The 16,644-nt window shown below is 43.6% G+C and overlaps 1 protein-coding gene across 1 annotated transcript in view; it reads right to left on the bottom strand.

Moving 5' to 3' along the window:
* The window catches only part of PPP1R9A (protein phosphatase 1 regulatory subunit 9A), a 195,785-nt gene that overhangs the window by 58,419 nt on the left and 120,722 nt on the right, over positions 1 to 16,644 (bottom strand). The window contains exon 4 of the mRNA XM_015420199.1: positions 8,784 to 8,888. Within this exon, the coding sequence (XP_015275685.1) occupies positions 8,784 to 8,888 (105 nt within the window). The remainder of the gene's footprint in view (positions 1 to 8,783; positions 8,889 to 16,644) is intronic.

The following is a 16,644-nucleotide window of genomic DNA, read 5'->3' as shown; positions in this document are numbered from 1 at the left end:
TGATCACTGCTATCTAAAGAACAGTTGTAATTTTGAGTGATATCCAGCCCTCACCTGGAGATTGGCAACGATGGTTCCCCAGAAGGGAATAGTTGGTTTGAAGGGTGGCGTCTATGGCTTTATACCTGTCCGAGGTCCCATGCCTCCTGAAACCTCACCCTCTCCAGGCTCCATCCCTCACATCTCCAGGAATTTCCCACCTGGAGTTGGCAACCCTATCTCCTGCCCAGCCAATCATCAACCTACCTTTCTTTCCCCCTCACTCTTAAGCTTTCCACACTCCACAGACCTGCAGCCTCTCCCATGCTCTGAAGCCCTGACTGCTACGTCACATTTGCTGTCATACGGGGTCCACCTCAGCAGCATATAAGGATACAGAGCCCACCATTTTCTCCAGGGGAACTGATCTCTGCCATCTGGAAAGCAGTTGTAATTCTGAGTGATCTCCAGCCCTCACCTGGAGATTGGACACATTTTACCTCAGAACAGTAAAACTGTTTAGAATGTTAGAGGCAAAAGCCAATCAAGTCGCATATGCAAACGACCTCTGTGTTCCGAGGCAGAGGCCAATGAGGCTGCATATGCAAATAACCTCTGTGTTCTGACTGGCTATGGGGGGGAGAGAAACAGCAAAATGTTTAGAATGTTGGAGGCAGGACTCAGGCAAAGCAGCCAGTGGATAGGGAGACCCTCTGAATGACAGATCAGAGAGCGAACTGATTTTGGAGCGTGTGGAATGTTCTAGAGAAGTGCCACCACCATTCGGCTTTTATTTATAAGGGAGATGGTTGCACAACAATAATTCACAGCTTGGATTAAAGGTAACTGTATGCTCTAATGTTTATATAAGAAATGTGAATAAGCTAAGGTGGTATATGCATGTACAACTATGTATGCGTAAATTATCTCTAAGCGTGCAATCCAGAGAAGGGAAGAATTTTGAATTGGTTACTGGCTTGGCAACAAGAGCAACACTAATGATCATTTTACTGCAGAAAGTAGAAGGACTGCTTCAGTGAACAGAAGATCCAGTGATACCAAGCCTTTCATATAAAGAATATGCAAAACTCAAATGGTCACTAATATGCAGCCAACAAAAGTCAACTAAAAGGGGAGGAGCTTTAAATAACTTCTAGGAAATATCATTAAATGCAAACCCCAGGAAGTAGGGCAAGTCTTACTACCTTAAAATAATATCAAAAACTATACTTGTGCATGCTGGTTCAGTTTATACAAAGGGAGGCTATCTATTTAATGATTAATACCTATTTAAATACTGTCAGCTGATAATACTTGGAGCCACTACAGATACACGGAGAATGGGGGAATAGAAATACTTTTTACTTAATCAGTCAATTTGAGTGACTTCCATTACAGAATGCTTTTTGAGAAATATGTGAACACGGCTAAGAAAAATGAAAACCAGTTTAACAAAAAAGCATTTCCTGTATTGGAGCATTATCTATTGGCAATAATATGGAAGCAGAAGAATGATGGATCTATGTTCATATTCACATAAACCCATACCAGACCAAAGAATACCCAAGAGCTATAATACAAGGTGAATGATGGGGTCATGGTGTCCAGCTCTGCAAAATGTGCATAGTATATACTATGGCTCCACCACTTAAAATCTAGTGTTCATAAACACCTAGGTTAAGGGACAGGAGTCCATAAATCCAGTTGTCAGACAGCAAGAGGGGAAACAACCCTACTACACATGGATAGCCATATGTTTCTGCCTGCACAGTTCATGTAAAAGTTACCTATAAATGAAAGCTAAGAAACTGTCCCACTGCACTCATGAAGGGTGAACACATTTCTTATCAATAACTTATTAATATTATAGTGAGTATGAGGGAAAGCTGCAGAAATGGAACCTATTCCCCCCTAAGATGCAAGTTTGCAGGAAGAAACAGATAACTACATGATCAGCACCCCAGCTTATGATGTGAAAAACAGAAATAACTAAAGCACAGCAGTATGATGGAACAGTGTTGGGAAAGGAGGCAGAAGAAGCAGGAATATAGGTTTTGCATTCCCAGAGAAAACTAGACCCCTGAACTAGCAGAGAGCCTACAGTTAAATGGTAGCACTGTATATATTCTGAAATTTAATTAATCCTTTCATTTAAAAAAGTGTCAAGGTGTGAGATTTGTACTAGATAACAGTAAACCAGGAAGCCAAGAAAAATGTTTCTACAGGCCATGATATTTACACAAGGAGAACCATCACTGGTTGCTATAGTATTCTTGTTAAAGCCCAGGAGGTATGTAATTATTTTTATCTTCCTCGAAGTGCCAAATGCCATTGCAAGAGAAACCATTCCAAGTTAAGAGAGGCTAAACCTTTTAGGTTCTTTTTACTAATTTGTGCTAATGGGCAAAATGCTGAAAGGATATATTTCACGTGGATAATTTACCATGGTTTCCTATGCCAAAATTAGAGTAGTTCAAAAGGTAGAATGCACATTTTTGTGCTCAAAGTTTCTTCACTGTGTCAGCTAAAGACAGTGGAGCTGCAGTATATCCGGAAGCTACATCGGAAAATCTATTCTAGGTCACTGACTTCCATTGTCACGACCATTAAACAAACTGCTCGTGAAGTTTCTGGCAGGAAATCCAGTCACTGAACAGGACTGCCCTGTAAGCTTTCCAAAGTGATATTGAGCGAATTTCCCCAGAAAAATCAAATAAGCAACTGCAATTTAACTTCTTTCAAAACATCTTCCATGCAATTTATCAAGTACAATTTATAGTACATGGACTAAAGTGCCTTTGATCTATGGCTATTTTGGTGGGGGGACAGAAAGGCATCCTTACGGAAGAAATACCAATGACACTGGAAACGATGCTTATATTTACTATTCAGAATGAAAATTGATAATTTTAATGAAAACAAATTACTTAAAATTCATGTGATGTCACCTTATGCCTTAATTAAATGGAAGTGTAACCATGTTAGCAATACTGACCCCAGCATGCCAGTCATACTAGGGATGGGCACAAACTGGTTCATGAACCAAAATTCGGCCTGAACTTGGGCCAGTTTGGAGTTCACAAACTAATATCCAGGGAAGACACCTTCCCTGAACGCTTCCCAGACTTGTGGCTGGTTCGGCTGTTCAGGGCCAGCCTTTTAAACCTAATAGCTGACTGGTAGACACACTGAGCTGTTAGGTTTAAATAGCTGCAAGCCATTAAACCACTAGGTTTTGCTCCCCCTCTCGAAGCAGAGGGAAGCAAAACTGACAGGTTAAATGGCTCACAGCCATTTAAACCTAACCACTGACTGGCGGACCCACCCAGTGGTTAGGTTTAAATGGCTGTGAGCCACTAAACCCTTCCCAGGCATTCCCCCCCTTTCTCCTGGCCCCAGCGAACCACAGCTGGGATAAAGGTGGAAGGGAAGTCCCTCCCAGGACAGTCCCTGCCCCCTTTCTCCTGGCAGTTGCCATGCAAAATTTTACAATCAAATTTGCTTGAGTTCCTTGGAAGGATTTACAACATTGTTATATTTACAACAGACTCGCATTGGAAGGGTTTACAATAGAAATGACTAAGATTACAGTATCCACCCAATAAAGTGAAGAAACAGATCAACATGGCCAGACTGCTACCCAGAAGCAGCCTACTACAACACAGGCACAAACAAGGTAATAATCAAATGGCATTGGTTGTCACCTACAGCTCTCAACTCAAACCACTCCAATGCAAAGTTAGTGATCTATAGCCTATCTTGGATAATATGATTTCTCTCTCAGAGGCCTTGGGCAGCAGGACTTTGCTGGCTTTTACACTGTCCCCTCAGGGCCAGCTCGCCCACTAGGCGAGCTAGGCATTCGCCTAGGGTGCGCCGGTCCTCAGGGGCGCCAACCTGCACCCCGCCCGGGCGCCCCCCCACCCCCACGCGCCAAAGAGCCGCTGCTGCCCTGCGCGCCACGGCTGGACCACAAACGTGCCTCGCCCTCGCTCGCTGGCTCTGCGGCCTGACTCCGGCGTGCGCCAGGGGGCAGTGCAAGGCTCTGAAGCACATGGGGGCGGCAGTGCACCTGGAGTGGCCTCGGGGGGGAGGCGGTGCAACCAGTGGGGCTGCAGGGGGACGGCACTCTCCTGGCGGTGGCGCATGTTTTGCGGAGCCCTGTCAAGCGCCACAGCCAGGAGGCCCCTTCTCCGGGGGGAGCGGGTGTCTTTGGAGAGGGAGTGGGGGCGGCACATGCTCCTGCCTGCCTGCTGGCCCCTCCTCCCTTCTCCTCCTGCGGGCCAGGCCCAGGGCAGCAGGCACTCTCTCCGGGCCCCGGGGGGGGCTCCCCGCGCTCTCTCCTCTACGCCAGCCAGTATGAAGAGAACCGGCTCAGCATCCCAGGGGGAGGCCCGGCGCGGAGCTCGCCTCATACCCCGCCTGGCCAGGGAAGGCACCCACGAAGGAAGTCGGCATGCCTGCGGGGATGGGGGGCATGGCAGGGCGCTTCTCCGTTTCTTCAGGCCCCCCCCCCCCCCCATCTCCCTCCCGGGACACGACCGTCTCCCCAGCCACCCCCAAAAGGGGCCTCCTCTGTCCCGTCCCCCACCCACGCCAGCCAGCTGACCGGCCGCATCTCTTCCCCAGCGCCATGCCTCATGTCACCCTGGCTTGCCCAAAGGTGCAGCCAGCAGGCGGGCAGGAGCCAGGCTGGCGCTCCAAGGGAAGCGGACGCACTCAGCCATATCCTGGAGGTGGCTGGCGTCCCGTGCCTGTGTGTGTGCGGGGTGGGGCACTCAGACGGCAGGGCAGGCTCGCCCACTGGGAGCCCTGGGGAACGTGGATGCCAGAAACGGCAGCCAACCGGTCTGGCCTCCGCAGCGGGAGCACCCTGCAGCAGGTGCACCAGGGCCGAGGAAGGCGTGGGAGGATGCCGGGTTTCAAATGAAGGACTCTGCTGCAGCCCCCAGACTCCCCGTCCTGGGTCACCAGGCGCCCCGCCCCAGTGATGGTCCCTGCTGAGCCCAGACAGATGACTCTGGGACTGCGAAGACAGCCCCCACCCCAGCCTTAAGCAGGTGATTTTTTCAGTGCGAGGAAAGTCTTGCTTCTCTCCAGGCCCTGCCTGGAGGATGGCAACCCCATAAATCTGGAGCCGGCCCTGTGTCCCCTAATAAAAAACAGCTTACCAATAACAATTGGCCCCCTCAGAGACACAAACCCAGGGACCAGACTCTGCAATGAACAAAGATGCCAACTTAGTTCCCATACATACTCAGGAAATACAATTGCAGGACCTATTAACATCAGTTAAACCATTTTGAGCTCATCCAGTTGATCATTCCTCCAATGGGATGTATGCTACCATGTGCCCTTCTGTTCTCTGAATAGGAAAAATAAGTCAGACTCAACACAAAAGAATAAATGGGCACAAATCAAATATTTAAAACCAATTGCAGAATATTTAAGTCTTCCAGGACAAATTTACTGAGAAATCTGTTTAGTGTCTGTGTGGCCCTGATTCGTAGATTTAGATATCCGCAGATGGGGGCCACATATTGTTAATAGTATACAGATGGTGGTGACAACTACAGTGCTTCCTGAACTACTAAAAGTGCTGCTCCCTCTCCGGCACAGCTTACAGGGCAATGTTGTATTATCTACCATTTACTTATTACAAATACAGAAAGACTATGAATTTGCTTAAAGCAACTCTTTACATTTTGAGCTGAGGTAGGATCTGAACCCTACCTGTGGAGATACAGTGGGTTCAAACTCCTCTCATACTATACCGTCAGCTGAAAACCACTCATTATTAAGTGGGAATCTTGATAATTGACAAGAGTCAAAAGAATATGACTATGGCATTTACTATTGGTGGCAGTCTGGGTGGCAGTCAGCCCAAATGACACTTCTAAAAAAAAGATATATGATGACAGCCAGTGCAAGACCTACCAACCAGTGCAGGACCTAATCTACAGTGACTAACAGGTTACCTTACAAGGCAGTGTCTTGGGTTCCTAAAACACCCTACAGAAAGCAAAGCAATCTTTCCCAAGATTACTGCTATGTCTCAGCTTGGAAAAGACACACAAATTGTGTAGATCACAGCAAGAAGCAAGATGGATTGAAGCACCCTGTGGATCTTATCTATGGAGATCAGTGAAATAATATAAGAGCATAAGAAATATCTTGCTGGATCAGACTCTAAGCCAATGAAAGCCAGAATTCTGTTCTCACAGTGGATGAGTCGGACATTCCTGGGGTGCTTAATAAAAACAGCTATTAAATTTGTCCCAGGTATCTGATAAACAGAACTGCACTGATTCTAAATACAGAAGTTACATTTAGTTATGATGACAGCCAGTGCAGGACCTACCAGATTTACCTGTTCCCCTTTAAAGGCCTTAGGTTTCCCTTGCTTGAAAGCCAGTCGAATCCGACTCTAGAGTTGCAGTGCTCATCTCCGTTTCCAAGTTGAAGAGTCAGCGCTGTCCGAAGATGTTTCCGTGGTCATGTGACTGGCATGACTAAACACCAAGGCGCACGGAACACTGTTTCCTTCCCACTGAAGCGGTACCTATTTATCTACTTGCAATTTCTTGCTTTCGATCTGCTAGGTTGGCAGGAGCTGGAACCAGAGACGAGAGCTCACTCCGTCATGTGGCACTTGGGTCTCAAACTGCTGAACTACCGACCTTCCAGCCTGCAGTTCAGCGTCTAAACCACTTGAGCCATCGCAGCTCAAGGCCTTACCTTAGCCCATATATCAATTGAGACGCCACAATGCCACTTCTAAGTAAATAATTCGTTTCAAGAGGTACATTTGTCCTTTATCAGGGCCACAACATTCTCCTAGATGAACCTCACCTTGTAGAATAACTTGCCAGAGGAAGTGCACAAACTACCTTTTCTGGCAAACTTAAAAACAAACAAACAATAAAGCAGTGTAAGGCTGTATTATACCTGCAGGCCTTTTGAAACAAAGTTCTGAAGCCAGACATTAAGTCAGTGGTTTGTTTTCCTGAACAAATGGAGTAAAGTTCGGTGAACTTCTGAAGCGGAGGTTGGTTTTTGTGCATGTGTTTTAAAAGACTTGAGGCTAAAGACTTAAGGCTCTTAGATTCTGGGAAATTTTGTTCTGATGTGGGAGTTTGTATTATAACATGAAGTTTTAACTGGCTTTATGGTTGTATAACTTGTCACCTCTATCACAGTAATTTGTGACCTTTTTGGGATTGTTTTGTTGTAGATGTTTGAACATTGTTCGATACTTCATGCTGAGTGGAAACAGGATAAAAATTCTTGATTGATTAAACATAAACCCGTACAAGTTATCCTAGGCAGCTGTCACCACATCTTGAAGTACTCCCTTCTGTTCTCCATATGCCTACTGCTAAGTAATGTCACACAATGGTTGACAGCAAGTGTTCTGTGGGGAATCTGAAGCTAATCCCCCCTACTCTCTACATGATTTCCATACCACAACTTTTAATGTCTAACCATGTGATCCCCTCCCTGCAATGGATGTCTTTTCTTTAAGATTAAAAGGGCCAACTTCTAAAACATTCATAAAGAAATCTTGATTATTTCTATTGCCCTTTTATACACCTTCTTACTGTACAACAGTGAAATTCATTCTGACTTATAGGTTTCACAAATACCTTGTAAAATGTAGTGGCAGAACAGAGATCCATCAGTGGCTATTAGTCACAAGCTATAGATAGGAACTCACAGGCTGGGGTAGGCGATATACCGTATTCTTGGTGCTTGGGGGGGGGGCAACAGTGGGAGGTCTTCTAGTGTCCTGGCCCCACTGCTGGACCTCCTGGTGGCACCTGGTGTTTTTGGCCGCTATGTGACAGAGTGTTGGACTGGATGGGCCATTGGCCTGATCCAACACTGGCTTCTCTTATGTTCTTATGTCAAACCAAATTATTTTATTCATTTACTTCATTTAGATCCTGTCTTTCCTCATTAAGATCCCAATGAAGTCCTAAAGCAGCTCAAATTATTCTCCTCTTCTCCATTTTATCCTCACAGCAACCCTGTGTGGTAGGTGAAGATGAGAGAGAGTGACTGGTTCAAGGTCACCCACCAAGCTTCCATGGTGGGGAGGGGAGGATTTGAACCTAGTCCAACACTCTAACTACGCTAACTATTATACAACACTGGGTCTCTTTAATAGGTCATGATGTTAACTCCAAGAAATTCATTTCTGGATTTTGCTAGGAGAAATGTCATTCATGCCCACAATACAAGAGAGTAAAGAATGTTCACACATCAGGCTACATATTATCGAGTATCATGATTCGTACAAGATGATGAGGACCTTTGAGCTAGGCTGTGCGTCTGAGACAAGAATTTTCATTTCCACATTCTGATCGGTTTCCGAGCACTAACATGTACAAAAGCTCAACATTCTTAAACTTACTTCTAGCCACAATCTAACAGCTTGTCCTTATACTTGCTCAATGAGGCCTGTCAGCAGCTATTGACCCTCTTATAGCAGCCATAATGACAATATGAACTGACCACCAGCAAAACAATAGCTAACACTCAACACTACCTCAGGTGCAGATGGCACCATTCTAGATATGATTTTCATGGCCCCACAAAAAAGCTATGGAAAGCTCTTATATATTCATTTCCATTACTTGTATTTTCCCCATTCCTTCATGGAAGTGAGTGATCCAATAGTCTCTAGGCCTTTCTGGGCACATTTTCATCCCATTATGAAGCAGGTAGTTATATCATTGAACAATATCATCAGCACACCAGATAAACATGTTTCTGTAATGATTTTTTAAACCAAAAATTACCTGACTTTTCCTTTGGTATTTCTGAGAACAGTTGCTGCAAAATTTTGTGTGACACCAACCAGACTGATTCCATCCACATCAACAATTTGGTCATTTACTTTGATCCTTTCAGGGGACATAAAAACAAAAGAACAGACAGCATCTAAGTAATGAATATTCAGCAAAACATAACAAGTAAACTGTATATGTATGCGTGTGCGTGTGTGTGTGTGTGTGTGTATACATGTGTATGTATTTTCAAAATAATTAAGTCAGCAGCAAACAACTGTTACCTTGTGGCTGAATTAAAGAATCGTTTAGTCTTACCATTTCAGAGTTAAGAAGCAAGAGGTCATCCTGCATTGTTTCAGGAGCAGAAAATTACCATCTGAACTAAATACAGTTATTTTTAAACTAATTATTCACATTGATGGGAGAGAAATAAATAGAATAAATGACCAATGATTCAACATCAGGCACAGTGGCAGTCCTGTAAACATGTCTGTATAACCTTGAATCCCTGAATGTGAATTTTGCTTTGTCGTTGTTCAGGCAACATCCAGGCAACGGTAGATACAACAGAGAGAAGCCAGGCCACTATAGTCAGACCTCTGACTTCACTGAAAGGCCCACTCAGCTTGCCAAGTTTTGTCAGGAATTGATCCCATGTTTTCGATTTTTTACAGGAGTTTAAATGAAAACCAAAATTCTGAATGTACCTGCACTTGTGCAACAATCCCATGGGCATGTGGGAACACTTTCAGACATGGCTAAAAATCAGCCTCCTTGCTATTTTTATAGTAGGATTACACATAGGCTGCATTCAGATATCACATAAGAAAAGTTCTGCCAGAACAGACCAGTGGTCTATCTGGTCCTGTCTTACACAGTAGCTTTGCAGTTGCCCTGGGGACCAGCAAACAAGGCATGGATGCCAAGGCCTTCCCCTGATGTTGTCTCCTAGCACAGGCATTCAGAGGTTTACTTCCTCTGGATATGGCGGTTCCTTTTAGTCACCATGGCTTGGTAGCTATTGATTGACATAGCCTCCATGAAATCTGCCTGTTTTCAAAGCCATTTATGCTAGTGGTCATCACTACGTCCACTGGCAGTGAATTCCACAGCTTAATTTTCTGATGGTGATGGTATTGCTTTACTCTGCTCTAGTTAGACCTCACCTAGAGTATTGTCTTCAGTTTTGGGCACCACAATTTAAGAAGAATATAGACCAGCTGGAACATGTCCAGATGGGGGCAACGAAGATGGTGAGGGGTCTGGAGACCAAGTCCTATGAGGAAAGGTAGAAGGAGCTGGGTATTTTTAGCCTGGAGAGAAGACAACTGAGAGGTGATATGATAACCATCTTCAAGTACTTGAAGGGCTGTCATATAGAGGATGGTACAGAGTTGTTTTCTGTTGCCCCAGAAGGTTGGACCAGAACCAATGGGTTGAAATTAAACCAGAAGAGTTTAGCTCTGAGGAGGTGGTGGGCTCTCCTTTGGAGGTTTTTAAACAGAGGCTAGATGGCCATCTGACAGCAGTTTTGATTCTGTGAATTTAGGCAGATCATGAGACGGAGGGCAGGAAGGGTTGCCTCAATGCTTCGTTTTTGTGGCCCTTTCTTACACACCCAGGGAAGTGCTGATAGCCACTTTGGGGTCAGGAAGCAATTTTTCTCGAGGTCAGTTTGGCCATGGAGGGGTGGGTTTTTTGTGTGCCATCTTCTGGACATGGAACAGGGGTCTCTGGGGGTGTGGGGGAGAGGTATTTGTGAATTTCCTGCAATGTGCAGGGGGTTGGACTAAATGACCCTGGAGGTCCCTTCCAACTCTATGATTCTATGAGGTCTGTGCATGATTTCTCAGTGCAGTTATATATTCTGTTCTTGTTCTATAATGCATGGATAACATAATAGACATATCAACAACATACAAACAAATTCCCTAAGGCATTTAGTTCACACACTTCTTTCCTTTTTCACTTGTGTGCAGGACACCTATTAGAGACTTCTAGGTTTATTAAGAAAAACCATAGTTAGTCATGACATCTAAACTGTGCAAAAGCACAAACTGTTGTTTTTTTCATCCCACTAAACTAGGAATATAAACTGCTGTTTGATCCTGATTTAGAATTCCGTTTGTAGCCAAAAAGCAAAAGTAGTTTATCTGTCTGATTTGGATGTCAAGACAAAACTGTGGTTTGGATGAAATCAGGAAAGTCTTCAATCTGCAACCCGTGCTAGGCGGGGAGGGGGGAGAGGAACCATGCAAGTCAAGGACTTTAGAGGCTCATTCTATTCATAGATAAGCCTAGGTTTGTTCATTTAAGCAGCCGTATATTCTCCTCTTGTTCTCTTATGCGTTGTTAATGCCAACAGACACATCAATAATGTGCAGAACAGAAGTAAAGCAATCCCTGCTCAGAAGGCTTAGAATCGAAATAAAATTGAGTTCCTATTATATGGGTGGTGACCATGATGCAGGAAGAGTGATAAACAAAGATGGGAATAGGACAAAACAATCAGGGGAAGGCGGGGTAAAAATCAAACTAAGAAATAAATAAATAAATACATTTTCACAATAGCTCTGCAAAGAACCATTTATCCCATATGAAACTACCTATTCACTCAGGTCACCATCACCATAAGACCACCAGCTCTGTATTCCTTAGTTACTGTGCAGTGGGTGGGTGCTAGCTCTACGTAAGACAAAGGCTTTTCAGTACCGTCTTCTAGACTATTCAACTCCATTAAGACAGAGATTTGCTTGGCTCCTGCACTGTCAGACAATAAATTAAATCACTCCTATTTGCAGATTAATTATTTGGGCTAACTATTATTTCGTTATCACCCTAGTAAATTTAGTCTTTATTATTGCTTTAGCTTTTAGTTTCTTTCTAGCGCTGACATGTTTATTTGTGCTTGATTCTGTCTTATTGTTTTTTCATGTTGTTGTTATAGTATGGTGGATCATGATAGAGGGAAAGGTGGGGTATAAACATTTTTTTTTTAAATGACGTATGAAAACTTATCTGCCTTTTCAGCTTTGGAAGCTGTTGCAGTGAAATTCTGAAAAGTCCAGCATAGACTGCCTTTTGTATACAGCTCTTTAAAGTCCTGAAGAGACACCCAATCAAATTCAACACTGCAGACAGCAAACTTGGAGTGTTCCAAACAGAAAACAACATTATGTGAGCTTAAAAAAAAGGGGGGGGGACTAGAACTTTGGTTACTCACTGTGAAGGTTCCTTATGTCTGGAAGCCGATGGCATCATTCTGAATATTAGGTTCGATCTTCCCTGATCCATTGAAGACATGAAGTCGGTTGCAAAACCCCCCATCCTCAGTTCTTGTCCTGTCTCCATGTTGAAAGCAAGAAAAATAGCACCAGATGGAGGTGGGAAAAGGATGGGCGTTCTACACTGGGAGGTGACAGTCATTGCAACCAACTTCCTGCCTCCGTAAAGATAAGGGAGGGTTCAACTCAATATTCAAATAATATCCTCAGTTTTCAATGAGAATTTCCAAACATGCATTACTGGGGACCATGTTCAGGTTTCAGCATGACAAAGGTACCCAAAGAGCACATCAACATTTCATGTTCAAAATCATATATGCACGTGTGTGCTTATATATATGCTGAATGTATGGTTCTATAGCCCTGGGAGGGTCATATTGCTGCAGATGCTAATGTTCTGAGAAGAATACCATTTTAAATATCTCAATTTTGAGCATGAAAGGTTGGTGAATTCTTTGGGTAACATGTATGTGTATGCAGTACACAATACACTTTTGTATAAAATAACTGATTTCACTCAGCAGCCTGCCATATCAGTATGTGTGTTTGGAAATATACCTTCCAGCCTTTTAAAGATGCCTGCTGACTACTGTGAATAGGTTTGCTCTGGCAGCCCCCAAATGAATGCTGTGCAGTACTGGCAAGTGAGCCAACATGATCCACGTACCATGCATTTTGCTAAAAATAAAAACTGTGTAACTACTAAATGGCATAATTGCAATACCATTATTACTTTTATTTGTTTTAAGAACTGCATGTTATTCAGTCAGGAGATTTTGAAACAGATGCAGCCATCACTTTTATACTTCATATGCTTCAGTAGCACAAAAATCAATGGCTTGAGCCCTCTGATGTATTCAGTTATTTTTGCTGCTGCTATGTTGTGCCTTATTCTCTTATCAACTGCTTCCAGCACCCTATAATCTAGGATAATGTGTGTTCATCTGTAAGAGAGCTATCTTGGGCACAATTTTCCCTTACGGCAGTAAGCAGTTGGACTTGCGACTTGTTCGCATTTATTCACATGATCAAATTCTTGTAGCTATCAAATATCTACTCCAGTTGGAGGGATCAGCTGGGAGCTGGCTTCTGATCTCCTGCTGGGAAAATTTTGCTCTGTATCCAGGAACATGGGGGGAGATTAGGAAACAACTCCTAGCTGATTGTGGGGATCAGACAGAAGGTGGATTCTTCTGATCTCCCACCCAGGAAACTTTGCTGTGTCCCAAAGTTGCCAGAGATGCAGCAACCGGGGGTGGGGGTGGTTATCATAAACTAAGCCGATTCCCCTTCTCTTCTCTCCACCTTCCTTTTCCACTGACTTCTTTTTCCTAACCCTATCCCTCTTCCTCTTGCCATTAGGAGATGACTTCTGATCTCCCGCATCACCGAATAGCATTGGGGGGGGGGGGCTCAGATACCCATTTCCAGCTGATCCCCCATCCACTTCTAATTACCCCTGAAACTTTCCTGTGTCCCAGCACAACAAAGCTAGAATACAGAGAAGTGCTGGGAGATAACAATCCTACTCTCATCTGATCCTCAAACCAGTGGTAAATTGGGTTATGACCCACAGGCAAAGTCAAACTTGTTCTGCAGCTCTCCAAGTTGCTTGATGAAAACCAAACATCTCCTTTATTGGCTCATGGTTTGATGGTGAGTGTCCAATAGTGTATGCTTGGCTGCCAAAGACGTTCACTATGAAATATGTCACATCCCTTAAAAGTGATTGCAATCACATTCTCTTATCTGTATCCACCATCCCATCCTGGATAAAGAATTTATCTTCATCTTTTATTTTAACCTCCGGTGTATTCCAGTTATATGGCTGCTACATGATGGGAGATTACCATGTTCAACACCATATGGACATTTTATAAATATGGTGCTCCAAATCATGCATATTACAAATATCATGAACTTTCAAGCCCAAGATCCTCTCATTGACCTCTATAATCATCATAAATTTGCACACTTACACAACCCTGCCGTTGCAATAATGCATTAAACACACTGCACTTTAAAAGGATAGTGAGTTAACCAATCAGTTGGTCAGACCTAGTGCTGTGAACTAACAAGTGGGAATACTCTAGTAGGGCTTGACTTACAATATTGGTGGATATATGAGTAAGCCCACTGTTGAGTAGTTTGATCTGACATTTTGAAATTCAGTTCTGAAATATGCAAACATGTTTTAAAAGGTTATTACTGAGACAGATGGATTCTTTCATAAACTACACAGTTTAATATCCACAATATTAGCAAAACTGCTTGTCAATATAATAAATTCTTTCCTACAACTTTTTTGTGCAGAATTTGATATACAAAAACACCAAGAAAGTCTTCTGAACCCAAATGCTCAATGTCCAAAGTCCTCAGTTATAATCCTTTAGAAAGGCCTCATGTACAAGCCATGCGGAAATGTACAGCAGCTGGAAATCACATTGCATTTTGTGCAATTTATTTTCAGTGGAACTTGTATAGGAGAACTTCCCAGTGGATAGTATCCATCATCTGTACCAAGACAATAATTACTAACAAAAGAATAACAATAAATTGATTTCTGAAAAGTCATAACACATTCTTAAGAGGAACCTGCATACAAAGTACAATTGCAGAAAATTTATTAATTCAGAATTAAATCTCAAAGAATTATTTTCTATTTTCCTTGCCAATGCCTCTCCTCCTGCTTCTGACTCATTTTTTGGAACTATGTTGGATGGTTTGGCATAGCCTCTGTATAACATGTTCTTTTTCATCAGCTCCAAATAAGGGTGATATTTTCATACCTAAGTACGCCTAAGCAGCTCAAATCTAATTATGTCACTTCTGTTTGAGGGAGGAAAAACATTTTAAGAGTGTCAGAGCTTTGAAAAGAAATATTCTGGTATTTTATCTTTAGTTGAATGCATGCATTTACTGTAATTCTGCAGTGCATGCAGATATGGAATAGCTTTTATTGAGGACAGGACTAATTATATTCAATAGCAGCACTTGAGATAGAAGTTAACAGTACCAAGTCTTTAACACATGAAATTAAATTTCAGGTTGTAAGACATTAGTCTTCAGGTGGTACAATTTAGTTCCTTTATTACAACAACAAAGACAAAACAAACATAATAGGGATCATGTTGATTACATTACCCGATCACATCAGATCTCAGAAGCTAAGCAAGGCTGTTTCCGCATGCATATTTACCCTGCCATTTCTCCGTACCCAATTCTGTTTGCCTTTACTCCTGATTAAGTGCCTGCAATTCTACACCTCAGGATCCCCACCCCCGAATCACAAAGTATGCAAATCATACATGCTGCATCTACAACCCAAGCCTGCAGTTTTTGCTTAATTGTGGTTAACGTCACTTGTGACCTGTGGGGGGTTGCATCCAATTGCCAATGACTTGGCCGAGTGTGTGTGCAAGGGATGAGGCACACCGTGCCCTCTCCTTTCTCTCCTCTCCTCCCTGCTTTCCCATCCCCATTTGGCTTGCCACCACTGGGCTACTCTTTTGGTCCCCTTCCCCTGTGCCTCATTTGGGGCACCACCAACAAAAAGCCACAGAGAGCTGTTTGTAGTGGCGGGGAACCCTTCCCTGCTGCTCTGGCCACGGTGGGTCTCCCTGGCCGCAGTGGGCTCCAGATCTCAGCCAAGGAGCCTTGGGAGCAGGAAGCGTTTGACACCCTCCCCACATTCTCCCTCCCCCCATGCACAGAGATCCAGCGCCACTGACTGTGCTCTGCACAGAGTGTGGCGATTCCCTTCTTTATTTTTTAAAATTTGTTATTTTACGAGAAGCTGTCAGATCTTTTTGTCCACTGAAGCATTACAAAGAGAAACCTTTATCGTCCTGGTATCAATTTCATTCCGTGCTGATAATCATCCTTCCTTTATTTTGTTTGTTTGTCCATCCCAGTCCCCCCCCCTTGCTCCTTGCACCTTCCATTTAATTCCTCCTTTTTCAGTTCTGTGAATGAAACTGTTTCCCCCAAAAAAGTGAATCAAAGAAAGAAAAAAGACAGATTTAAGCCCGACCACGCTGCTGATTGCCCTGCACTGCTTCCAACAGTAGAGGCCATTTTACAGAATGCAGAGATCCTTTTGACTTTTGTCCTGGTGCTTGCTAGCATGAAAGTCTTTGGGGAATTGTTTGAGAAAAAAGCCCAGCTCAAAGCACATGCCACACCCACACAATACTTTTCCTTCAGTTGCAAACACAACAAAGGATTCCTGTTGCCTCCCCTGGGAAGATGCAGAAGGGGGTGGGCAGAGGAGTGGCCGCCGAGGGGGCTGGAAAAGGGGTGGGGATGAATACTCCGAAGGCTTGATTCTACATTGCATTACTCAGGCATGGAGCCAGGTGGAGGGGGGGTTAAAGTTTGCCAAAAAACAGCATTCAGATACTCTGTGTAAACAGCGGGGGAAAGCTGAACTGATAGCTGAACAATGTAGAATTTAAAATTAACCCAGAGAAAATGAAAAGCGAAAACTGGAGGCAATGCAGAAATAAAAATATATGGTGACTTGAAAGAGGGAAGCAATGTAGAATGCAAAAAATGCCACAAGTCATGACAGGTGTGAGCATGGG

This window comes from Gekko japonicus, unplaced genomic scaffold, assembly GCF_001447785.1.
Source record: "Gekko japonicus isolate JY-2015 unplaced genomic scaffold, Gekko_japonicus_V1.1 scaffold154, whole genome shotgun sequence".
In the NCBI taxonomy this organism is placed as follows: domain Eukaryota; kingdom Metazoa; phylum Chordata; class Lepidosauria; order Squamata; family Gekkonidae; genus Gekko; species Gekko japonicus.
The sequence above is the reverse complement of the archived record's forward strand: the minus strand, read 5'-3'. Positions and strand labels throughout refer to the sequence as shown.